At 37.8% G+C, this 27,651-nt stretch overlaps 1 protein-coding gene across 1 annotated transcript in view; it reads left to right on the plus strand.

Moving 5' to 3' along the window:
• LOC115933340 (neurofibromin-like) overlaps nucleotides 1-27,651 on the plus strand; it is an 85,325-nt gene that overhangs the window by 24,652 nt on the left and 33,022 nt on the right. The window contains exons 2-5 of the mRNA XM_063706488.1: nucleotides 10,683-10,825; nucleotides 13,696-13,779; nucleotides 17,867-18,057; nucleotides 24,595-24,701. Of these exons, the coding sequence (XP_063562558.1) occupies nucleotides 10,745-10,825; nucleotides 13,696-13,779; nucleotides 17,867-18,057; nucleotides 24,595-24,701 (463 nt within the window). The 5' untranslated portion in view covers nucleotides 10,683-10,744. The remainder of the gene's footprint in view (nucleotides 1-10,682; nucleotides 10,826-13,695; nucleotides 13,780-17,866; nucleotides 18,058-24,594; nucleotides 24,702-27,651) is intronic.

The following is a 27,651-nucleotide window of genomic DNA, read 5'->3' on the forward strand; positions in this document are numbered from 1 at the left end:
ACTGGTGGGCTCTGTACCTGCCAGTGCTCCCTTGACAATGGCCATGGAGGGATGGGCAGGGTGTACTCACGCTGGCTGCAGTGGCATGGGAGGGTGCTTGCACATATGTGTGCTGGCGGGGAAGGGAAAACAAGGTACACCTGTGCACACATGTGGGCAAAGCATTTGTGGGGTGGCCATGGGTGAGTGCCTGCCGGCAAAGCAGCATGGAGCAGCCTTCAGTGGGAGGAGGGTATTGGCAGGCTCGTGCTTTTCCACAGGGATCACGGTGGTGGAGCACTCTGCCTGTCAGCACCTTGTCAGTGCAGGAGCTTGTATGTGGCCCCCCTGGCAGTACTGCAAGCATCCTGGCCAGGCTGGGGCCCCATGAGAGACCAGCAGACTGAGGGTACTCAGGTCACACCACCCCCACCTTATGGGCAAGACTGCCCTGCAGAGTTCAGGTCTGGCAGTTCCTCTAGGGCTAAAGTCTCCTATGGGAGCAAGTCGAGCCTTGGGGGATGGGCATTCCTGGCCCTGTTGCACTACAGATGCTCCAGCACCAAAACCTCTGAGCTCTGCTCTGGCTGGAGTTCTGCCCCTACCACTTCTCTAAGCAGCTTTCCCTGCCAGCTCAAGTGTCCTTGGTGGTTGAGGGGTCTCCTTGTGGAGGAGTCTCCTCCTGCAGGGATTCCAGAGTCCCCTGGTGAGAGTGGGTTGCTGCTTCCCTGTTCAACTCAACTGCCTCTTCAGGAGTCACTGGGGGCCAGGAAAAAGTCCCGGTGCGCGGTAGCCCTGTGCAGGGTTCCTTGCTTCTTCCCTCTTCAGTTCAGCATCTGTGTCTTCCCTCTGTCAGCACTCAGTGCTTTCCCTCTGAAGATCTGCTAAGAGTGTGCGAGTCATCCTAGTCCTTTGGGAGATGTTCCTACTGGCTGCAGCTAGTTGGCCATCTTGGAGCCCCCTCCCTGTGGCTTTTCGTGATTTCTAATAATTACATTGATGTTACATTTTGTGGGCTGTTCTTATTGAAATGTAAAAATTTAACAAATCAGTTGTTGGTGTAAACTTGCTGATATTTTGTTTAGGATGTTTGCATCTATGTTTGAGTAAGATTGGTTTGTAATTTTCTTATATAGCCATTGTCTGGATTTCATATCAGGGTGGTTCTAGCCTTACAAAATCAATTGGGGAGTTTATATAATCTATTTGATCTCTGTGTTAACTGAAGTTATGTCTAATATTTCACTCCTAATGTTTATTTCTTTATTTTTTCTTTATTTTTTTTTCTGTTTGTGTATTTCATTTTATTTTTTTGAGAGAGGATCTCACTCTCTCATCCAGGCTGGACTGCAGTGGTGTGATCACTGTTCACTGCAGCCTTAACCTCCTGGGCTCAAGCAATCCTCCCACCTTAGCCTCTCAAGTAGGTGGGACTACAGGCACTTGTCACCATCCCTAGCTAATTTTTAAATGTTTTTTTGTAGAGACGGGGTCTCACTTTGTTGCCCAGGCTGGTCTTGAACTCGTGGGCTCAAATGATCTTCTTGTCTTGGCTTCCAAAAGTGCTAGGATTACAGGCGTGAGCCACTGTGGCTGGCCTCAGTGTACCTTTAAAGACTCATTTCTAGGCCAGACTTGGTGGGTCATGCCTGTAATCCCAGCACTTTGAGAGGCTGAGGTAGATGGATCACTTGAAGTCAGGAGTTTGAGACCATCCTGACCAACATAGTGACACCGTTTCTACTAAAAATACAAAAACTAGCTGGGTGTGGTGGCGGACGCCTGTAATCCCAGCTACTCAGGAGGCCGAGGCAGGAGAATCGCTTGAACCTAGGAGGCGGAGGTTGCAGTGAGCCGAGATCATGCCGCTGCATTCCAGCCTGGGCCACAGAGTGAGACTCCATCTCAAAAAAATAAAAAGACTCATTTCTTAGCTTTTTAAACTTTGTTTACTGTTTTGTTAATTTTGTTGTTACACTTTCTTTCCTTGGGTTTATTCTGCTATGCATTTTTCCCCTAACTTTTTAATGTTACTTATTTATTTATTTTTTGAGACGGAGCTTCACTCTTGTCGCCCAGGCTGGAGTACAGTGGCGTGATCTCAGCTCACTGCAACATTTGCCTCCCGAGTTCAAGTGATTCTCCTGCCTCAGCCACCCAAGTAGCTGGGATTACAGGCGCTTGCCACCATGCCTGGCTAATTTTTGTATTTTTAGTAGAGATGGGATTTCACCATTTTGGCCAGGCTGGTCTCGAACTCCTGACCTCAGAGGATCTACCTGCTTCGGCCTCCCAAAGTGCTGGGATTACAGGCATGAACCACCGTGCCTGGCCTTAATCTTATGTTTAAGTGTGGAAAAATGTACATAACATAAAAGTTACCATCTTAACTGTTCCTAAGTGTATAGTTCAATAGTGTTTTAAGTACATTCACCTTGTTGTGTAACCAATCTACAGAACTCCCTTCATCTCAAAAAACTGAAACCCTTTTCTCATTAAACTAGAACTTCCCACTCCTCCATGTTCCCAGCCACTGGAAACCACCATTCTACTTTCTATTTCTATGAATTTGACTACCCTGGATACCTCAAATAAGTGGCGTCATACAGTATTTGTCTTTTTATAACTGGCTTGTTTCCGTTAGTATGATGTCTTGAAGGTTAATCCACATTGCAGCATATGTCAGAATTTCCTTCCTTTTAAAGGATGAATAATATTCTGTTATTTGTGTAAACCACATTTTCTTCATCCATTCAGGACATTTGGGTTATTTTCACCTTTTGGTTATTGTAAATAATGCTGCTGTGAACATGGGTGTGCAGATACCACTTCAAGACCCTGCTTTCAGTTCTTTTGCATATGTACCTAGAAGTAGGGTTTCTGGATCATATGGTAATTCTATTTGTAATACCTTGAGGAACTGTTTTACTGTTTTCCATAGGTAGATGCACTATTTTACTTTCCCATCAGTAGTGCACAAGGGTTCCAATTTCTCCATATCCTCATTTACATTTGTCATTTTGTGTCTTTTTTTTTTTTTTTTTTTTTGTGACAGAGTCTCACTCTATTGCCCAGGCTTGAATGCAGTGGTGTGATCTGGGCTCACTGCAACCTCCGCCTCCTTGGTTCAAGTGATTCTGCTGCCTTGGCCTCCCTAGTAGCTGAGACTACTGGCACCCACCACCATGTCTGGCTAATTTTTGTATTTTTAGTAGAGATGGGGTTTCGCCATGTTGGCCAGGCTGGTCTTGAACTCCTGACCTCAAGTGATCTGCCTGCCTCGGCCTCCCAAAATGTTGGGATTACAGGCATGAGCCACTGCATCTGGCCTTATTTCATGTCCCTTTTTGATAGTAGCCATCCTAATGAGCCATCTTGGCTAACACGGTGAAACCCCATTTCTACTAAAAATACAAAAAATAGCCGGGCGTGGTGGCGGGCATCTGTAGCCTGAGCTACTCAGTAGGTTGAGGCAGGAGAATGGCGTGAACCTGGGAGGTGGAGGTTGCAGTGAGCCGAGATCGTGCCACTGCACTCCAGCCTGGCTGAAAGAGCAAGACTCTGTCTCAAAAAAAAGGAAAGAAAGAAAATACAGTAGTCTCCCCCACCCCAACACCACTTATCAGCAGTATTGCTTTCCATGGTTTGTTGCCCACAGTCAACTGCAGTCTGAAAATGTTAAATAGAAAATTCCAGAAATAAACAATTTATAAGTTTAAAATTGCATGCTGTTTTGAGTAGTGTGATGAAATCTCACACAGTCCTGCTTCGTCTTACTTGGGATGCGAATCATCCCTTTGTCCAGTGTATCCACGCTGTGTATGGTACCTGCCTGTTAGTCACTTAGTAGCCATCTCATTTATCAGATTGACTGTCATGATATTGTAGTGCTGTGTTCAGTTAACCCTTATTTTATATAGTAATGGCCCCAAGGAGGAGGAGTAGTGACGCTGGCATATTGTTATAATTGTTCTTTTTTTAAAATTAGTAATTATTGTCGATCTCTTACTGTGTCTTATAAATTAAACTTTTTTGTAGGCATGTATGTGTAGGAAAAAACATAGTATATATATAGGGTTCGGTACTATCCCTGGATTCAGGCATCCACTGGGGGTCTTGGAACTTATGCCCCGTGGATAAGGGGGGACTACTGTATCTTTATTTCTCTCTTATTCTGGAATGATAGTTTTGCTGGATATATAGAATTCTGGACAGTTATGTTTCCCTCAGTATGTTAAAGATACTATTTCACTATCTGTCTGCTATCTAGCCATTGAGAATTCAGTTGACATAATTGCCTTTATTTCATAGGTGATATTTTCTCTCCGGTTGTTTTTTTAGGTCTCCTTTTTGTTCTGTAGTTTCACCAAAATGTTTGTAGGTATATGGATCTCTATTTATTCTGCTTTGAGTTTTTGGACTTCTTGGGACTGACATTTGTTGTTGTCTAACAGTTCTAAAAAGCCATTACCTTCTCAAATATTGTTTCTTTTCTGTATTTCTATTAGTTTTCTTCTGGGACTACAATTAGATGTATGTAATATTGTTTGAGGCTGAGCCAAGTAGTGTACTGTGATTAAGTTTACTTTCTGGTACAATGTTTGTGTCTCCTAAATGTAATAAGTCTCATTTAGTCTCATTTTTTTCATTTGCTTCAGTTTTTATGTCCCTATTGTTATTTCTTTACATCATTAACATGTTCTCAGTACAGTGTTTCACATAGGGTCAAACCTGTTAATCTGTCCGGTGTGACCATTTTCCTTGAGGGTTTCCTCCCATGCTACTGTTTAGAATTGGCTGCTTGCTATGCCAGGTGTGCAGCTATCATCCTGTGTTCTCCCTTCACCATCATTTTGGAAATTCCTATTGCTTGTCTCCTGTGTTGATTTCCTTGTTTTGTGGATCTCATTCATTTACAGCACACCTTCCACTAGCTTGCTGGAAAAAAAAAAAAAAGTACAAAGGAGATAAATTTTGAGACCTTGAATGTTTGAGAATGTCTTTATTCTACCTTTTTTGAAAAAAAAATTGATAATTTGTCTAGGTGTTAAGTTCTAATATGAAAATAATTTTTTTTCTCAGAATTTGGAAAGAATTTCTCCATTGCCTTTTAGTTTATCACTGAGATTATTGCTAACCCCAATGCCATTCTGGTTTCTGTTACATTGTCATCAATCTGTTTATTTTTTCTCTTCTAGAATCCTTGGAATTTTTTTTTCTTTATCCTTGCTATTCTGCAGTTCAATAATAACATGTTGGGATACCAAATGGGTCTTACTTAGTTTAGAGACTCTTCAAGTCTGGAAAACTTCTTGTATTATTCTTTGGCAACGTCTTCCTATCTTATTTATTAATTTTTTTCTTTTTTTCACATGTTGGAATTGATTACTCACGTAATTTTTTACTTTTTTTTTCTTTCATGGTCTTTCTTTTGTTCTTTTTTTGTAGAAAATATCTTGACTTTATCTTCCAACTCTTTAATGTTTTCTTTCTTTCTTTCTTTTCTTTTTTTCCTTCTTTTTCTTGAGACAGAGTCTGGCTCTGTCGCCCAGGCTGGAGTGCAATGGCACGATCTCAGCACTCTGCAACCTCCACCTCCCAGGTTCAAGTGATTCTCCTGCCTCAGCCTCCTGAGTAGCTAGGATTACAGGTTCCTACCACCACACCTGGCTAATTTTTGTATTTTTAGTAGAGACAAAGTTTCACTGTGTTGGCCAGGCTGGTCTTGAACTCCTGACCTTAGGTGATCCACCCGCCTGGGCTTCCCAAAGTGCTGAGATTATAGGTGTGAGCCACTGCACCTGGCCTGCTCTCTTTATATTAAAAATAGCATTCTTTAATTTTTTTTTTTTTGAGTCTGCGTCTTGCTGTGTTGCCCAGGCTGGAGTGCAGTGGTGCAATCTCGGCTCACTGCAAGCTCTGCCTCCCAGGTTCACGCCGTTCTCCTGCCTCAGCCTCCTGAGTAGCTGGGACTACAGGCTAATTTTTTTTTTTTGTTTTGTTATTTTTAGTAGTGACGGGGTTTCACCGTGTTAGCCAGGATGGTCTCAGTCTCCTGACTTCGTGATCTGTCTGCCCACCTCGGCCTCCGAAAGTGCTGGGATCACAGGCAGCATTCTTTACATTTTTAAGTACTTTTTGAAGATACTAATAATTTACTGTATTTTGAAGTTTTCTTCTCATTCTTCATTATCTTTTTTCTCAAAATTAGTTGTGTGTACTTGGTTCTTTTTCTCTCATGCTAATAAGGTTTCCTTATACCTGGTGATTCTGAGCTGTTTTCACTTTAAATATCTAAGTTTTGTTTGTTTTGTTTTTTGAGACAAGAGTCTCATTCTGTCGCCCAAGCTAGAGTGCAGTAGCATGATCTCAGCTCACTGCAACCTCCACTTCCCGGGTTCAAGAAATTCTTGTGCCTCAGCCTCTCAAGTAGTTGGGATTACAGGCATGTGCCACCATGCATGGCTAACTTTTGTATTTTTAGTAGAGACAAGGTTTCACCATGTTGGCCAGGCTGGTCTGAAACTCCTGTCCTCAAGTGATTGGCCTGCCTTGGCCTCTCAAAGTGCAGGGATTACAGCATGAGTCATTGCGCCTGGCCTACTCTTAGATCTTAAATGTTTTACACAGACACACACACACACACACACACACACACACACGGTAACTGTGATGATGGATGTGTCAGTTGATCGTGGTAATCATTTCAGAATGTATACATCTATTAAATTATCATGTAGACCTTAAATTATTATTTTTGTCAATTATACCTCAAGCTGGAAAAAAATGCAGATCTACTCTTAAATGTGAGATAATTGGAAGCTCATGTGCATGGGCTAGGGTAAGTTGGTGGAGAACTAACTTTATTGTTGGAGGCTTTCTAAATGTATGTCTTTTCTTTGAACATTAGTTTGTTCCAGAAAATATTGCGTGGTTGGTTGCCTGGGAAGATATATGTCTGATTTTCGGACTTGGAAGCAAGATAAAGGAAAGAGGCTGCTGGTTTATGGTATAGAGATTTTCACTCATTAAGGAAGTAACAAAGTAAGGAAGTAGGATAATTGTAGAAATATTATTTTACAGTTCAAGTTTGTAAAACACAGGTGAAGGTAATCGTTGGTGGGTCTCTTCCTCTGAGATCACCAAATTATCTGTAGACTGGTTGGTAGACTTGCAGAGACCACTTGTTCTTGGACAACAGTTAGAAGCATACTGCCCTAGGCAGTAAAAAGGTGGTTGTTGAGGGCAGCAAGAGGCGGTGTAACATACCAGTTCGTTTTTCTTTTCTTAGCAAGCATGTACTAATTGCCTTTTAAAACTCCTGACGATAGGGATAAAACAATTACAAGAAAGATACCTTCCCTGCTCAAATGGAATTTACATTCTAGCACAACAGTGGATATTAAACAACGTATTATCTGGTTATGTAATTACAGTAATAAGAATCATGTAGGAGAGGTCAAGGAAGCTTACTGCTGTGGGGTTCAGGATGGCATCTCTGAAAATATGAATAAGGAAAGTGGTGGGAGAATAAAAGGAGAGTGGCCGAGACTCAGACTGAGAGATTAATTGGGATAATGACAATTGTGGGACTCAGTGAGGTGTATAATGTGTTTAGTGCCTGGTACTTGTGCTCAGTAAGTGCTAATTAGTAGTTGTTTATAGCAATACTGTTATCTTGGATGATCAAATAGAAGATCCCTAGCAAGTAATTTTATAGAGACAAAAATTTCGTGTCAACTCTATAATAAAACAATATATCCTTAGAATCAGTTATCACTTAAAATCCTTATTTTATAGAAATTTTTGTGTTTCAGAAGTATAGCTAGGGCAAGTCCCCCTTCAGGGTGGATACTTAAAGGAAATGAAATCACCTCATAAAGGTGTCTGCACTCCCATGTTCATTGCAGTGTTATTCACAAGGTAGCCAAGATATGGAAACAACCTAAATGTCTGTTGATGGCAAATTGATAAAGAAAATGTGTGTGTATGTGTGTGTTTATACAATGGAACGTTATTCAGCCTTTAGAAAGAAGGATATTCTGTCATTTGCCACAACATGGTTGGACCTTATGCTAAGTGAAATAGACCACACACAAAAAGAAAAATACTATATAATCTCACTTATATGTGGAATGTTTTTAAAAAGTCAAATGTACAGAGACAGAGAATAAAACAGTGGTTACCTTGGGCAGGAGGAGGAAGGAAATGGGGTTATATAGATAATAAAATAGCAGATATGTAGAATGAAGAAGTCTGGAGAGCTTATGTATAACATGAAAACTATAGTTAATAAAACAAAATTGTATTAAGGATTTTTATTAAGTAATTTAGCTGCTCGTAACACATACACACACACACAGAGTAACTATGATAGATATGTTTTCACTGTATTAACCATTTTGCTCTATCTATACACATCCCAAGATATCAGCTTGTAAATCTCATATACACAAATTTTTTTTTTTTTAAGGTATTGTTGGGGCAGGGATCAGGCTTAACGACCTGCTTTCTCTTGCATAGATGCTTATACCACACCAGTATTTTTGTTTTTTGTTTTCCAGACACAGGATCTCGCTCTGTTGCCCAGGCTGGAGTGCAGTGGCTAGATCACAGCAACTTTCTGGGCTCAAGCAGTCCTCCTGCCTCAGCCTCATGAGTAGCTGGATTACAGGCACACACTACCAAGCCTAGATTTTTTTTTTTTTAAAGTAAAGATGTCTCACTCTGTTGCCCAGGCTGGTGTTGAACTCCTGGACTCAAGCAGTCCTCCTGCCTCAGCCTCTCAAAGTGCTCGGATTACAGGCATGAGCTATCGCTCATGTCGCCAACCAGTTTTGTAGCTGTAAATGGTTTGTTTCTATTTGTTCACTTCTCTGGGTTTGGGAATGAGGGGCCTTGTCCCTTCATTTTCATGTAGATGTTCATCAGTTTGTGGTTTTACTAGAGAAATTCTAGTTTCTTTGATTTTTTTTTTTTTTTGAGACAGAGTCTCTGTTGCCTAGGCTGGAGTGCAGTGGTGCGATCTCAGCTCACTGCAACCTCCACCTGCTGTTCAAGCCATTCTCGTGCCTCAGCCTCCCTAGTAGCTGGGATTACAGGCATATGCCACCGCACTCAGCTAACTTTTTGTATTTTTAGTAAAGACAGGGTTTCACCATGTTGGCCAGGCTGGTCTTGAACTTTTGACCTCAAGTGATCTGCCTGCCTTGGCCTCCCAAAGTTCTGGGATTACAAATGTGAGCCACCGCACCTGGCCGTTTCTCTGATTTTTATGGGATACTTAGGGAGATTCACAAGCTGCATTTTAGTTCCTGCTGTCTTCTAAAAGTTCCATTTTTGGCCTTTCAGGTTTTTTTCCTCCATAATCTTTATAATTAACATTACGAAGTTCTGTAGTTTCTGTTCTGCCCCCTCCTTTACACTCTAAAAATGCTCCCCCCGCCCACCCATTTCATTTAGTATTTCCTTTTTTTTTAATTTGAGATGGAGTCTCGCTCGATCGCCAGGCTGGAGTGCAGTGGCGTAATCTCGGCTCACTGCAATCTCTGCCTCCTGGGTTCACGCTATTCTCCTGCCTCAGCCTCCCGACTAGCTTGGATTACAGGTGCGTGGCACTACACCCAGCTAATTTTTGTATTTTTAGTAGAGTCTGGGTTCACCATGTTGGCCAGGATGGTCTCAATCTCCTGACCTCATGGTCTGCCAACCTTGGCCTCCCAAAGTGCTGGGATGAGCCACCGTGCCCAGCCTATTTAGTATTTCTTTACTATCAAAATAATCGTCCATTATTAACTGATTGAGCAAACTTGGGCATGCCCCTCGGTCTCTTTCCGCCTTTAGTTGTACTGTGTTAAAAATGAGAAAGTTATATTCAGGTTTGTTTTTTTCACAGAGGAACATTGCTAGGTTTCTCTGTTAACATTAGCAGGGTTTAATATTAACAGTAAGTATGTCCATGATGCTTTAAATACAGAATGCTATTTTTGAGCAGAGTAGAGATGAACTTCTGGACAGTGGAACTTAACTCATTCACAGAGAAATGTAAATGTGATCTTCTCATAGAATATTTTTTCTCATGGGATTTATCTACTTGTGTTCTGTTATCCCTTCAATTGTGTAGCTGAGGATGCTTATCTTACTGAGTCAGTCTTATTTTTTTTTCCCAGGTTTTATAGTTTGTTCTTGATTCTGAACAATCAGCAGTTGTTTGCCATTATTGACTAGGGGTCTAGGGCATAGATTTTCTTGATCTGTTTTTCTTTTAATGTTTGAGTTCAATGGATAAGGGAAACGGTTGTATGCATTTTATTGCAGACATTCTCTGAAATAATTTTTAGCCACAAGGAGATAGCTCTATTTCTGTGAGTCATCATTTCTTCTTATATAGTGCTGGGTAAAGAATTTAATTTTGTAGATAGAGATTTATGACTTCCAGAAAGAAAGCTGCAAAAATGGAAGTTTCCAAAGAATTTAAGATTTGCTATAATAAATGCTATCATATATTGGTGTTTGAGATGCAGATATACATATCTGTGTATCATATATTGGAGTTTGATTGAAAATCGGAGTTAGAGATGCAAATATAGGTATCTGTGGTTGATGCAGTTTTCCTAAAACGTCATGATTTTCAATGGGAAGTAAGTTATTTATAGTCGTTTTTAAGGATAAGCTCTTAACGTGTTTTTTTTCTTTTTTTTCAGCTTCCAATAAAAATAGGACAGCAGAACACACATACCAAAGTCAGTACTGAGCACAACAAGGAATGTCTAATCAATATTTCCAAATACAAGTTTTCTTTGGTTATAAGCGGTCTCACTACTGTTTAAAGAATGTTAACAATATGGTGAGTATTTGGGTTACTGTGTTTTGGGGAATTTGCTTTCTTTTGTTTTTGATTAAAAAGTTTAGAACAGCATATTTTGAAGTATGGAAAGTGATTTTCTGTGGACTTTGGATATAACCATTAATCTTATTGTGTTTACGAGCACAGATAACCTTTTTAATTTTATTTTGTCAAATTTTTAATCAGCTGGGTTTTAGATTCAGTGAGTACAACTGTAACTTTCATTTTAATTTATTATTTCCCTTAGAAACATCTCCTATCCTTTGTGACCATGTCTCCTGTTCCAGTATGTGTCTTGAATTAGGATTTCATAGAGCTTTTGTGGCATACATGAATTGACCACAGTAATCTATTACACATATTTTTCTTTAGCATCTTGTTGGAATTTACATATGATTGTCCCAGCCCTAAGTAGATGATAAAATATGATCTCATAGTCCTAAAATGTGGGTTGATTTTTTTATGAAGATATTAATGTGTTTTTTCTTCCTTCTGTAACCTGTGACAGATTCTGTAGTAGTTACCCTGTTGTTGAAACAGTTTTTCTCAAATACCAGTTTCATCAAATAATTCTACTGTTAAAAGCTCATAATTTCTTTCTTCTTCCCATTTTCTAAAATCGATTGACATTTCCTAGACTTCAGAGTACTCCAACTGTTCTCCCTCTGTACCTTTGAACATATAACATCTTTTATCTTTCTCAAGTGATCCCTTCCTCTCCCTAAATTCCTATTTAACATCTCCATTCCAAGCTGTTTCAAACTAACATACTGCGTTCATGGCAACTGATGTGGATTTTTCTTGATTAACTCTGAACTCTCTGCCGGTCTTTAGCATTTATTTATTTATGAATGAGTGAATAAATGAATGAATGAATGACAGGGTCTCATTCTGTCGCCTGGGCTGGAGTGCAGTGGCGCAATCTCAGCTCACTGTAACCTCCCCCTCCCCAGTTCAAGTGATTCTGCTGCCTCAGGCTCCCCAGTAGCTGGAATTACAGGCATGTGCCACCATGCTTGGCTAATTTTTTTGTATTTTTAGTAGAGATGAGGTTTCACTATTTTGGCCAGGCTGGTCTCAAACTCCTGACCTTAGGTGATCCACCTGCCTCGGCCTCCCAGAGTGCTGGGATTACAGGTGTGAGCCACCACGCCCAGCCTGCATTTATAATCCCAGTTTGTGTTTGTTTGTATTGAGTTGTGAAACAACTTCTGGTTATAGATTGTGAAGATTGTTCCCCCTCCCTTTTTTTTGAGATGGTCCTTTGGTTTATTAGATAATATTCTAGTATGACATTGGAAAGACATGAAATTATCTTTTTGCCTTATTCCCATATTTTAGATACTTTTTCTCTTGTTCTATTTTATTTTTTAATTGACATACAATAATTGTACATGTTTATGGGTACATATTGATGTTTCAATACATATAATACATAGTGATCCCACTAGGGTAATTAGCATATCCATCATCTCAACATTTATCATTTCTTTGTGTTGGGAATATTGAATATTCTCTTGTTATTTGAAACTATATAATGTTAACTATAGGCCAGGCGCAGTGGCTCACGCCTGTAATCCCAGCACTTTGGGAGGCCAAGACGGGCGGATCATGAGGTCAGGAGATCCTGTCTAACATGGTGAAACCCCATCTCTACTAAAAAAAAAATACAAAAACTTAGCGGGATGTGGCGGCATGTGCCTGTAGTCCCAGCTACTCAGGAGGCTGAGACAGGAGAATGGCGTGAACCCGGGAGGCGGAGCTTGTAGTGAGCCGAGATGCGCCACTGCACTCCAGCCTGGGTGACAGAGTGAGACTCCTTCTCAAAAAAAAAAAAAAAAAAGTTAAGTATATAATGTTAACATAGTCATTCTACAGTAGTACAGAACACTAAGTCTTATTCTTCCTATAAAGCTGCATTTCGGTATCCTTTAACAAATCTCTACCCACCCCGATTCCTCCTACCCGACCCTTCCTTCCTCTAGTGTCCTCTCTTCTACTTTTTACTCTTTTTAGCTTCCACATATGAGTGAGAGCATGTGGTGTTTAACTTTTTGTTTGCATCATCCTTGGTGTGTTTCCTTTTAAGAAAGTTGCTTACACAATACCCTAAACTTACAAAACTAGTAAACTGGAGGTGTAGAAAATCATTTACCTTCTTTATGGAAAAAATTAGTATTTTCCCCCCAAAAGCAGGACCATTTATAAATACGTAAAGAGATTTACGGAAAGACATTTAACATTTTTTGTAGCTCCTCTGTTGCAGTGTGTGGGGCACAGTTTAGTATTTGCACGTATGAATATGTGGCTGTGTTCCCAGTTAGATTGAAATATTTTAATATTTGGGACCCTCTTTTCAAAACAAAACAGCATTGTTATATTGGCTTTCATTTAGTGCTTATTAAATAAGTTTTCAAAACCATAGTCTGTTGTTAATAAATACATATGTAGTATTCATTTTGAGGATAGTGAGTACTTAAAATTCACTGTGGTGCTATAGCATGTTTTTGCTATAAAAATTAAGACTTTGATTATTTCGTGGCATAAAAGTATAGTTAAATCCCCAATTCAAGATTCTGGTACAGATCTGTATGCGTGTCTAAATCCTACATATTTTTAAAGCATGAAGCAAAACAGCATCTTTTACTGTTAAAAGGTTAATGGCAGACTCTAATAAATGCCATTTCTGTTTGCCTTAGAATTTAGTTTTTATGAGGATTAGGATAAAATCAAATAATATATTTAGGTATAGCATAATCTGGGAGATAGAAGACTATTGTTGGTCTTTTAGTCTTTCACTTTTCAGATGTGTGTTGATTGGTAGCAGAAAGTGAAACTAACTTTTATGCTCTGAATATCTTTTCTGTTAGAGAATATTTGGAGAAGCTGCTGAAAAAAATTTATATCTCTCTCAGTTGATTATATTGGATACACTGGAAAAATGTCTTGCTGGGGTAAGTAAATTGATCTTTAGCAGGCAGGCTTTGTGAATTTAATCTTGAGAATGATCTTATGTCCCAAAGTACAGATGTGGACCAAGAGGACAGTCATATGGACTTTTGTCTGAGACATATGAATATGAGTTTTGTTAATATAGCTGACCTGGTGACAGACAATTTTTCATGAGAAAATTCTCTCATCTTTTGTAAATTAAACAGATATTAAGTTTACTTATAAAATGTTATGTTTCAGCCACATATCTGTCTCTCAGGTTTTAAGGAAATATTTTATGAAGAGATCACTATTTGATTTAACGGATCTCTCAGAGAGTTGTGGGAGAATGGGATTCAGAAGACCAACAGTAATCTTGTATTTCCTCCTGTATGAATATGATTTTAATATTCTACTTTTCAAATTTATGTAAATGAGAACTTAAAAATTAAACCTATTAAGGATAGATGTTACCTTGAGAACACTTGTTTTATGTAGACACACACATATGCGATAGGTATGTGGAGGAGGAGAGTACCAAACAATTATTTCTCTGGTTTCCTGTAAGTCGTTACCACAGTGTATTTCAACCATGACTTAATTTGAACTTTTTCAAGAGTATTTCTATTGTGTAAAGAAAGTATTTCTATACATCATTATCCTTAATTCTTCCTGGAACATGGTAAGAGTTTATATAAATATATAAATTAAATACCTCCGTTTTAATGATCTGCCTAGTCCATGTGTATTGAAATTAACTCATTTTGTATGTTCTCTCTTCCTTTGGCTCAGAATTCAGAATTTTGCTTTTATTCAGAATTGCTTCCCTCTTCACATTATGTTGCAGTTCTCTATAGTAAAACTAGTTGAAAGAGACCTTAATATATGAGGACTGATAGTGTGGTTGAGAAGTGTTGGTGGAAGCATTGGGATAGGGAGTTGAAAAAAAAAATTAAATTGACACAACTGTGTAACCCTAGGGAAGGCTGTAAGCCAAAAAATCTAAGCATAATATATATATATGTATTTTTCCTTTGAGACAGAGTCTCAGTCTGTGGCACAGGCTGAAGTGCAGTGGCACCCTCTCAGCTCACTGTAACTCCACTTCCAGGGTTCAAGCTATTCTCATGCCTCAGCCTCCCAAGCAGCTGGGATTACAGGCATGCACCACCATGCCCAGCTAATTTTTTTGTATTTTCATTAGCCATGGGGGTTCACTGTGTTGGTCAGGCTAGTTTTGAACTCCTTTCCTCAAGTGATCTGCCCATTTTAGCCTCCCAAAGTCCTGGGATTACGGATGTGAACCACCGTGCCTGCCCTAAGCATAATATTTTAAATTTTCTTATTGACCCTTGACCATATTCCAAAATTGTGGAGACAGTGTTTATAAGTTTTCTACTTAAAATCGAAGGTGAGCTAGTTGTTTTTGCATGGTATTTTCCGTTAACTTGTGATATGCTGTTGTTCATGTGTAAAATGGAGTGAAAGAGCAAAAGAGCTGCTACATAGGATGATGGAACTGGGAAGGTGGGCAAATTTTAAACTTTTCTTGAATCAGTTTTTTCCAGTGGTCTTATTACTTTGACTGCAAATTACCAGTATATCAGCCACACCCATGACTGAATGGTGGGGCGTGGGATCATTTATTGCCTTGTTCAGTTTCACAGCTTTTCTCCATTAACATTTGTAATTGAGAGGTAATGATAAATGTATTTTGGAGAATGGTTACTGATATTATTGGCCTCTGTTTGATTTACTGCTCTTTGAAGATAGCCTAATAGAAATGCTAATAAGTGGGCCTAGTATAACTTATATAATGCATATTATCTTGCCGTGCTCTACTGTTGAAAAATGTGTATGCTTTTTCATTAAATTTATGATTTAAAAAATAATGCAATTTATATTATTGAACAATTGTTTTACTTCCTTCAGTGATTTTACTGATGTTTCTTGCTTCTTAGTTTTAAATCAAAGTAAATTGAGGCAGTTTAAGAAGAACGGAGCTCACAAGTACACGTTTGTCATATACATAGTTGGAATAGTTAAGTGAAAGAAAAATACTTACCAATATGTTACGACTGAAATTTTGTAGAATTTGAGGAATCTGAAGTATTTTTGTTCCTGTGAATATGACTATTATTTAAGATTTAATACTTCTCAGATTTTTATTTGTTAAGAGTTAACATCTGTATTGTTTGGTTAGCCTATAAACAAGAAATAGGCATTGTAATGTGAATTCACAGGTTTTTGTGAAGTCTGTTTATGTACTGTCCCTATGTTCCAGTGTATTTGCATCTGAGAGTGCTTGGATTGCAGTTAGAGAATTGAGCGTAGCATACAATTGTACACATTTTTGTTCTTTGCCATCTTGCTCAGTGTTATTAAAATTCTTATCTGCATATAGTTATCAAGACTGTTAGGTGAAATAGTGGTGTGGAACAGCATACCTACAGGATAGCTTATCCATTGATTGTGTGTTAATTGTAAAGTATATATTTACTTTACAAAGTAGAGATTTCACTGTTAACACCAAAGTTATCAAACTTGGTGTCAGTGACGGGACCACCTGGCCTTATGTTCTCATGGTGTGATGTAATATAACCTATAGTGAATCCCCTAAACTGTTTAACCTCAATCTAATCAGACCATTAGGTTTAAATTTTAGCTTACAGAAAATATACAGGCCGGGCGCCGTGGCTCACGCCTGGAATCCCAGCACTTTGGGAGATCGAGACAGGCGGATAGCTTGAGGTCAGGAATCCAAGACCAGCCTGGCCAACAGGACAAAACCCCATATCTGCTAAAAATACAAAAATTAGCCAGATGTGGTGGCGCATGTCTGTAGTCCCAGCTACTTGGGAGGCTGAGGCAGGAGAATCACTTGAAACCAGGAGGCAGAGGTTGGAGTGAGCCAAGATTGTGCCACTGCACTCCAGCCTGGGCCATAGAGCGAGACTCCGTCTCAAAAAAAAAAAGAAAAAAGAAAATATACAATACAGTAACTAGAAGAGCAAATCAACCCATGTCCCTGGAAAATAATTAAATCAAGGATATGGAACATTCTGTAAGGCAGCTGGCCCACTTAAATTCATGGGAAATAAGAGTGTTGAATACGGGCCAGGCGTGGTGGCTCACGCCTGTAATGCCAGCACTTTGGGAGGCCCAGGAGGGTAGATCACTTGAGGTCAGGAGTTCGAGACCAGCCTAGCCAACATGGCAAAACCCCCGTCTCTACTAAAAATACAAAAATTAGCTGGGCATGGTGGTGGGTGCCCGTAATCCCAGCTATTTGGGAGGCTGAGGCAGGAGAATCGCTTTAACCCTGGAGGTGGAAGTTGCAGTGAGCTGAGATTGCGCCCTTGCATGGAATAGTGAAACTAAGGAAACATCATGTTGCAATTGGTGAACTTTTTTGGATCCTTATTGAATAAAAATGCCTATGAAGGACATTTTGGGGGCAGTGGTGAAATTTGAGTTCAGACTTGGTATTAGATGATACAAGGGAATTGTTTATTTTTCCTTGGTGTGTTAATTGTATTGAAGTTACATTAGAGAAAATTCTTACTTTTAAGAGATGCCAAGGCACATGGGGTGAAGTATTCTATTTATAACTTACTTTGAAAAGATTTAACCAAAATAAAATTACTTTGAGTAAGTAGTGTCTGTTTCGGTCAGTCTGCACAAAAGCAAGTGTGATGGCTCACCCAGGAATTTACTTAAATGGTAAGACAGATGACACAATGCACTCATCAATCAACATGAGTTAAGTCGATTCTGTAATTGTAGAACTCACAGCAAACTGGGGATTCCCAGGGAAGGGCTCATTTGATGAACAAGAGAGCAAGCAGGAATGGGAGGACTAGTAAGGATGGCAGGGGGATTGAACTTTAATTGTGATTATGGGGTCAGAGATGGAACCATCCTCTTTATTAAGCTATCTATAGAAAGATGTAGCAAATATGATGAAACGTTAACAGTTGTTAAATCTAGGTGGTGTGTATGTAAGGTGTTCGTTATTTTTGTTCTGTGTGTGTGTTTGAAAATTTTCATAATAGAAAATGTTTACAGGTAAAATTAAAGTTTAGAATAATGTGATTATTTCTATTTTAGCAACCAAAGGACACAATGAGATTAGATGAAACGATGCTGGTCAAACAGTTGCTGCCAGAAATCTGCCATTTTCTTCACACCTGTCGCGAAGGAAACCAGTGTGCAGCTGAACTTCGGAATTGTGCCTCTGGGGTTTTATTTTCTCTCAGCTGCAACAACTTCAATGCAGTCTTTAGTCGCATTTCTACCAGGTTAGTGTGTAAATTCCACATGGGACTACTGAAGTAATATGAATATTAGAAGTCTTGTTTTTTGTCTACATAAAAATAAAAAGTTAATGGAAATGAGGTTTTTTTGTTTTTGAGACAAGTTCTGTTGCCCCTCACAGCAGTTTCGACCTCCCAGGCTTAGGTGATCCTCCTACCTCAGCCTCCAGAGAAATGAGTTTGTCTGCGCTTTCGTAGAAATTTTATGCATTAATATCTTTGACATTTTAATTATGTAATATTGTGATATTGATATGTGCAGTTAAATGAGAGCACTGTTATGAATGTGAAAGTCTAAATTTCAGATAAAAATATCTGCCGTGAGCAGGCTTTAAAAAACAATACTAGGTATGAACTTTTGGTTTGGCTTTTTAAACATATTATCCCTTTAAATGAAACTACCCAATCAGATGGAATAATTAATGAGAGTAGTCAAAATTCAAATACTTTCACAACTCTACCCTTTATCACAAGATCTTAGGTTACCAAAAAACAAAACAAAAACAAAAACAAAAAAAAACCTAAGTGATGTGAAAACACAAGGAAGTGAATAATTGCAAAGTAGAATTCTCCAGAAAGTGGACTGCATTTTAAAGGTATGTAAAATACTGCCATTTATTGAGTATTTACAGCATTTCCTTTGCTGTCTCATCCTCACAGTAACCCTGATGATACCTCCCTCATTTTACAGGTGAGCAAACTAATACTCAAAAAAGTTCAGGTGATGTGCCAAATAGTGGAGGACCCAAAATTTCTAAGTCAGGCTGGCTTCAGAATTTATATTAGTTTCACTATACCAGATTGCTTCCCTGTCTATTTTAGCCACATTTTGATGAAATCCGTTTTCTAAAATATACTTCTGTTTTTAAAGATGTATCAAAAATATAATTTAAGCTTTTATTGGTGACTCAAAATCATTCTGAGCATTAGTTGTGATATGCTACATACAGGTGGAGAAATTACTATAGGTAGTGCCCTATGGGATAGAATTATAAGTGACAGTAGCAAGTAGCTGCAAATTGTTGTTATGCACATGATTTGCCTTTCTAAGGCAAGTAAAGTCAAATGGGTTATTAACTTAATTAGAAAGTATAGCACAAATTATTTAGTGATTCGTGAATCGAAGACTAATACGGAATAGAGAAAAACAATCCTCTTTGTTGGTGCCTGCATGTTTGGCTCGTCAGTGTTGTACGAACAGTGGACTTTGATTAGTCAGATTTACTGATTCCCTTGTTGTTTTCCAGCAGGTGTGAAAGACAACATACATCACCATTTGAGAATTTGTGTTACGGTTTTTTGGGGGAATTGATTAACTTCAAAGTCCTGCAATCTTTTTAATCAACAATGACATTTCTATAATTAAAATCCTAGGCAGCAATATTTTTCAACCTCAATGCAATGCTTGATCCAAAGAAAATTAAAGTTTTATTTAATAGTATATTATTGATAATCTTGGGTAATATTTATATGGTAGAAAAATGTTTTCATGAAATCTTTTGAGCAGTAACATTTTATATTCTGAGTAATAATACAGTGGTTGAGTCAGCAAGGTAACAAATACCTAGAGAATAGGAGGGTGGAAAATTGTATTTAATAAAAAACGCAAACCCTTTTCATTTAGGTGACTGCTAGGCCAGCCTTACTATTTGAAATACCTGTTACATTGAAGGTAGAAAGTGATACAAAAATACCCAAATGTCTTTTAGTCTATCAATGCATGAGCTGCCTTAGAGAACACAACAAATGTGCCACCTTGGAGAATTCTAGAAAATTTCTAGTCACCAAAGGTTTTACTTTATGGGATTTTGCAGCATTAGCACATGTAAAAATAGCAACTTTTGTTTATTTCCTGAATCTGGTTCACTGTTGCCGGAATAGAAACCAAGTGTCTAAAATTTTATTAGCTTTCAGAGGACAGACCGCTCAGAAATGGCATCTGTGAAATAACATTGTTTCAAACAACTGCATTTGCAGTTTCGTTTAGCTTGTATCAGAAATAGGAGCTGATCTTGTGATCACTCACTTAAAAGACCATTATGATGGTTTAGTTTAGGTGGGAACATCTTATGCTGTCATAGTATTAGGTGACTTAAAATATGTGTGTGGCTTGAATGGTAGTTCTTTCTAAAGATTGATTTTATATTTTATATATAATAGATGAATCAGTATCATGAAGATGTTTCGTGTTTCTCCATTCTCCCCGTCAGTGTTTCTCCTTTAAGATTAAGATTTGGTTTTTATATTTCTGACCTTTACTTTTCTTTAGAGGAAGATAGGCTATAGATTTATTTCTTTTATGTTTTTGAGACACAGACTCTCTCTGTCACCTAGTCTGGAGTGCAGTGATGTGAACATGTCTCACTGCAGCCTCGACCTCCTGGGCTCAAGAGATCCTCCCACCTCAGCCTCTTGAGTAGCCAGGACTACAGGCACGTGCCACCATGCCTGGCTAGTTTCTTTAATTTTTTTATAGAGACAGGGTCTTGCCATGTTGCCCAGGCTTGTCTTGAACCCCTGGGCTCAAGGGATCCTCCTGCCTTGGCCTCCCAAAGCGTTGGGATTACAGGGTGTGAGCTACCATGCCTGGCTGGCTATAAATCTTAAGATAGCTTTATTTTTCTCTGGGAGTATACCATTTTCTGTGGCTCATAGTATTTATGTAGCGGAGTAACTGCTTTCTTCACAGAATTACTCCACAAATGCAGTTGATCTAGTTGTTTTGCATGAGAAGGTGCTTCAGAATATCTAATTTGATATACCACCAGAAGCAGAAAACTCAATGACTTTAAAAGTCATTTGGTTCTTTACAGTTTACTATTTGGTTCTATATAAATCTGTTTGTTATGATTTTTTACTCCTGTTTTAAAAATAGTTTTCAGTTTTTGTATATGTCTCTGATCATTTAAAACATATTTTACGTTCTCTTTAGTATTGTTTAATATTGATTTGTTTGTGCTGATTCATTCGTAGTGAATTGTTTCATCTAAGTTTTGGAATCCTCGATTGCAAAGTTATCTTTAGTGTGGCCTGTATTTTGTTTGAGAATCCTTGTAGCCTTGGGCTGAGAGAGTGTTCTAGTGATGGTTTTGCATTTGCATTTGCCAAGTGCCCAGTTCTGGAGCTATTTTTTTCTTAATTTCTCAGTCCCAGCCTGTATGGGCAGTATAAATTTGAACCCTAAACTCGTAGAAGGTAAACAGCTCTAGATGACTTTTTTCACTTTATCCAAAGTTTAGGCAGAGCAGGTGAGCTTCTTTGTGCTGGTAGGTTTTTTTCTTTTTTTCTTTTTTTTTTTTTTTTTTTTTGTGGGGAGTGGGGGCGGCAGGGGGAGTGCATTGTTCTTTCTAGTTCATGTTTTATGCAGGGCCCAAGTTAGAATCCTGAATTATTGGGGTACAAGGCTTTATATCCAGTCTCCATGTGGATGTTAAGCCCCAAGCTCCTAGGTTAAGGAGATCAAAAACCTCACTCATCTTTCCTTTGTTGCAGGGCCGGGTCATGTACTCGTGCACTTAACTCTCTGGTTTTCAGTTTTCTTCTTCTTTTCTGGACCTATACATTTAAAATATCTTTCAGTATGCCTAGTCTTTCTAGCTGTTTTAGTGATAGGTTTTCTACTCTTCATTTCTTTTGCTCAGACTACCCTTTATTTGATTTCTCTGCTTCGGAAATGATGTTTAACCTTCACAAAATACCTGCTCCCTATAAGGGTACCAGACTATAAAAGGGACAAGATTTTTCTCCCATTTTTCACAAACAACCACAAGAGTCAACTTTTCAGAAGTTGGTGTTGCTGATCTGTGATGTTGTGTTTTCTAAGGAGCCGTACTCCATATTTCTACGCGCTTTGCAGCATCTGTGGAATTTTTAGCATTGAGGACAACCTCATTCCCAGCTTGAAATGCTGAGCTTTTCTTACCCTGATGATAGGAAGAGAGTTCATGTAAGTGCTTAGAATAGTTGTACTGTTAGCTGTAGTCTAGTTAAAGCTAAAGTGAGTGAAAGGAGAATTTGAGAAGGAAGAATGGGATTGATTACATTCTTATCAACTGAAGGTTTAGTGTGATGATTAATAACTCCTTTGCAAATTGCACTAAATGATTGAAATTCAAGTTAATTCGTATAAATTATAAGACCATATAGTATTTGTGCCTTTTCACCGTAGCTCTATTGCTGCATTTATAAAAGTTTGCAATTTAATTGTGCTGCTTATATTTTTGATGTCTATTAATATGCATAATGAGTATGCCTCATTAGGTAGCATAATTTAATAGATTAACAATACCAACTTTTGAAAATCAGCACTGTGGTTTTTGGTGTAAAATGGAAGAAAAGTTTAATTCCTTTTATTAACATTTAGGCTAAGTGAATTTCTTTTATCAGTTTCAAAATATCTACATATCTGTTAAGTGTTAAATGTTTCTACATTTGTGATAACTTCATATTCAACATAAGAGAAGCTTGGGTTTAAACAGATACTCCTGTCTTTATAAGCTTACGTTCTACTGTGAAGGAGGGATATTAAGCAAATAATTACATAAACACGTGTACAAACTGTGAAAAGTGCAATGAAAAAAGGCTTACTCGGTTTTCAAATACAAAGTAAATGTACCCTGTGAATATAAAGTTTTGTTCGTGTTTCAAAAATCTAGTTGATAAAAGTAGAAGTTAGTAAAATCAAGCTTACTTATTACAGTTTTACTTTTAATTCAAGTTATACTTTTACTTGTAATTGGAAATATGAATTTTTAAAACTATTCATTGTGGAAAAATTAAAAAATACACATAGGAGAGAGAACAGTACTTCAAATCCCCACGCATCTCTTACCCCGCTTTAACTGTTTCCGGCATGCTGTGGTTTCTCTTCCTCCCTTTTCAGTAATTTAAAGCAAACCCCAGATGTCATTTCACCTGTAAATATTTCAGTATATATCTCTAATAAATAGATTTTTAAGCATTTAACTATAATATTGTCATACCTATCAAGAATCATAATTCCTTAATATCATGCATTGCCCAATTTGTGTTTTTTTTCATTATCTCAGAAATGGCTTTTTTATTTGTTTTGTTCAAATTAAGATACAAACAGGATGCATACTTTGGAATTGGTTGATATTTCTCCTGAGCCTCTGTTAATCAGTATCATTTCTTCATTTCTTCACCTTGCTCTCCATTTTTTCCCATGCTGTTTATTTGTTGGACTGCGTTATTTGCCTTTCTACATTCTGTATTTGGGTTTCACTGGATTCAGGTTCATTTGGTTGGGGGGGACAAGAATACTTTACTGATGATGCTATGTGGTTCCTAATGAATCACATCAGGAAACATGTCCTATTATTGACTTCTAATGTTATGATCAGTGATAGGATTTCGATGTTAGCAGCATTATGCATTCATTATACAGTTTCCCATAAATTTTTACCTAATGTTTTTAGTAATCACTGATGATCACTGCCTGGATTCCACTTCACTGGGGGCTGCAAAATGAAAAGTTTTCTATTCTGTCATTCATTTTTTATTTTAAAATTGTGACTTCTATGAAAGATTTTTGCTTCGTTGTGTGTTTTAGTTATCTTGCAATACAGTCCATGTAGGGAATGCAGGATACAGACTTGACTTTCATTATTCATTATCAGAATGAGTTGGTACCCTAACAGTTGCGAAAGGTTACCCATGAAGTTTTTTCTTTCAATATTATAATAGGCTCATGTAGTTTAATTTATTGTATGTGTTTCCATTGTAGACATAATTCTTTTGATCCTCAGATTATCCCATTTTTGACAGTTGAGATGCCTAAAGTGCATACCTGTGTGATATTTGACATGACTCTGATAGTTGTTGATAGTTTCCATGTTTTCAAGCCCAAGGTGACCTGCCCTCACCTTGTGTATCTTTTGCCCCCATCCTGGAATTAACTAATTTTCCCAAAGAACCCTGGCGCCGAAAGTCGGAAATATCTAGACACCTCAATCTTAAGGATAAGGATGCTACGATGCTACGTTTACTGGATTATCATGGTTTCTTGTATCATATCCCTTAAGTTAGTTATGTTCCTTTAGGTTTTTATAAGAAATATTTATTGCCTTATTTTTATATGTGTCTTTACTCTTATGAACTCATCTTTGGGGGAAGAATCTGTTGAATTCAGAATTTAGAGATACCCTAAGACTTTTTTTGTTTTTGTTTTTTTTAAGAGATAGGGCCCACTCTGTTACTCAGGCTGAAGTACAGTGGTGTGATCACAGCTCATTGCAGCTTCAAACTTCTAGGCTCAAGAGATCCTCCTCCCTTAGCCTCCTGAGTAGCTGGGCCTATAGGTGTGTGCCATCATGCCCAGCTAATTTTTGTATTTTTTTTAGAGATGATGTCTTGCTATGTTGCCCAGGCTGGTCTTGAACTCATGGCCTCAAGTGATCCTCCTGCCTTGGCCTCCCGAAGTGCTGGGATTACAGGTGTGAGATAGCACACCTGTCCCCTAATACTTAATTTGATAAGTTATTTTTGGTTTTTACTTTTTAGGTTACAGGAATTAACTGTTTGTTCAGAAGACAATGTTGATGTTCATGATATAGAATTGTATCAGTATATCAATGTGGATTGTGGAAAATTAAAACGACTCCTGAAGGGTAAGTTTAAATGTATAATATATCTGAAAAAAATCACTGGGTCAAAAACCAGTATCATGAATGTACTAATTATATTAATCGTGCTGAACTAGAACATCAAACTGGATTTTATAATGACATTTCCTTGTGAAATAACCAGTAATACATATGGTTAATTATTTTTCAATCTTTGAAAATAATGCAGTAGAGAAAATGAGCATTTTAAATCTTGGCAATGGAAAGTTTTGCTTAACTACCATTTTTGTTTTCAATACAGAGAATGCAAGGGTGCTATTATTTCATTTTTCTGGAATTTGATCTCTCAAGGCAGGCTATAGGTTACAGAAGCTATCTGTTTAGCTATTATAGCGCTTTACAAAATTGTCTGTAGTGGGATATCAAAGTTTTATTGCAGAATGGAACGAGGAGATTGTGATGTTATGGTGAGAGGATGAATTGAGCCAGAGATTTCATTTCTGACATTTCTGTTTTCAGCTCTCTACTGACTGACTTTACAGCATTACAAAGTCCCTTAACCTTCCATTGCCTGGTTTTGTCTCCTTGTAGAACAAGTCAGTAGTAGTTCCACATGGGGATATTATAACACCTAATATGTGACTTTAAAGCTTTGGAAGTACTTTACATGATTATGTGGATTGAAATAAATGATCAGAAGGAATTGAGATATATTCTGTAGTAAGCAGTGATGTGTTCATGTAAATCAGATATCAGTGAGTATTCATAAACTGAGTATGAATATCTAAATTTCATTTTACAAAAAAATGTTTTTTAGTTTTTGGCATTATTAGACCCTGGCTAATTTAGATATGAAACCTTATACAGTTTACACATATTTTTATTTGTAACTTAAGGAATTGTCAAACAATAATAATTTTAATATCTGACCTAAAACAGATTGAATTATATTAGCTTCAGAAACGTCAGTTCTGCAATGTAGTTTTCAAAATACCTGGTTTTGTTTTCTTAATATTTGCTTTAAACTCAATAACTATCTCACCAGAGATGTAAAAAGGCAATACCTATATAGAGGAATAATATAAAGCTGTGTTCTATTCATATTACCCTTGTTCATTACCCTTGTTCATACTTTATGATTTTAGGTCATTACCATTGTGAAGCCAAGCAACAATTAATTCAGTAACTTTAATAAAGGAAAATATAGGGATGATTTTAGCTGTTATGCCAAGATACAAACATGTGGACAGCAATTATTTTAGATTATAATAAACCACCATTGAATTAATAGTTGAGATTTGCAAGATTTTAATATCTATTATTAAGTGTTGAGCAGTTGAGGAACTGAATGGTAAAATTTAGAGATCTCTGTGAATTAAAGTTAAGAAGTATTAGTGGGATTTTATGATTTTTCATAACTATTCAGTGATGTTTTGGAAACAAGTCTAGTCCAGGTTGCCTGTGAATAGATGTTTAAAACAATAGAAATGTTCAATCCATAATAATTAATTGAAATGGCTCTTGTGTCCAAATAAGAGAAACTAATTGAATGTGTGGGTAAGTGACTTTCTTTTATACTGAAGTAAGTTTCCCATTGAATGCAGCTCCCTCATAAACATAAATTTAGAATATATGCTGATAAATATATAAAGTATAAAACCAATATTAAATAGGCCAGCAAAAGATGGCTCTTGGTGACAGTGGTAAAAGGAATGCACCCTTTCAGTAATGAGCAGTAAAGGTAGTAATGTGTTTTAAATACAATTCAACAAGCATTTGTTGAGAAACTATGTATAAGAAGCCATGCTAAGTGCTGGAATTACAAAAATTAATAAAATATGGAATCTGTCCCTAAGGAGCTCATGGCATGGTTTATGAGACAAGTGATGTCATTATCAATTTATTTGTGGAAAAAAAACTATGATAAACTCAAATAGGGTGAGTGTAAAGTGAGAGAGGAAGTATATATTTGTTTGAGGGGATGAGAGATGAGCAAGATGTGAAGGTACAAGAATAGGTCAGATCATTTTAATAAAAATATGGCCAGGCCTGGTGGCTCACACATGTAATCCCCACACTTTGGGGAAGCCGAGGCAGGAGGATTGCTTGAGCCGGGGCAACATAGAGAGACTCCCATCTCTACAAAAAAAAAAAATATTAGCTGGGTGTGGTGACATGCACCTGTAGTCCCAGCTACTTGGGAGGCTGAGGTGGGAGGATCACTTCAGTCCAGGAAGAGGTTGAGGCTGCAGTAAGCTGTGATCATGCCACTGCATTCCATCCTGGGTAACAGAGTGAGATCCTGTCTCTCTCTCTCTCTCTCTCTCTCTCTCTGTCTCTCTCTCTCTCTCTCTCGATATACCTATCTGTATATAGATATATCAATCTATATGTATGTATCCAGATCTATCTATAGATATATCTGTATCTCTATAGATATATCGAGAGAGACAGAGAGAGAGAGAAAAACATTTGTTATATTTTCAGTCTGCACCGGGCTTTGCGCTATGCAGTTTGCATGCCTTTTCTCATCAATTCTTACAATAACCCTGTGACGCAATACTAGTATTAATATTATCATCTCTTGTGTAGATGAGGAAACTGAGGCCTAAGTAAATTTCCAAAGTCACAGAGCTAGTAATTGTTCAGTAAAGATTGAGTTCACATCTGCTCGTCTCTAGAACCAAAATGCTTGACTGTTGTGCTTATGAGTTATACGAAGCTTTATTTTAGTGGCCCTGGGAAGTGATAGAAAGGCTTTGAGGTAGAGAATACCTTAATCAGTATTTTATTTTAGATATATCCCTTTGCTTGAAATTTGCAGGATGGCTTGGTAGAGGGTTACCTGAACTTCTGGGACTTGGTTATACAGTAATATATGTGAGAAATAATGAGAGTTGTGGAGATCCAGATGATGGAATGGGGTAGGGTAAGGATGGGGACCAGTTTGATAGGTATTTAAAGAAGTGGAGGCTGGGCGCAGTGGCTCACGCCT

Source organism: Gorilla gorilla, chromosome 4 (assembly GCF_029281585.2).
Source record: "Gorilla gorilla gorilla isolate KB3781 chromosome 4, NHGRI_mGorGor1-v2.1_pri, whole genome shotgun sequence".
Lineage (NCBI taxonomy): Eukaryota > Metazoa > Chordata > Mammalia > Primates > Hominidae > Gorilla > Gorilla gorilla.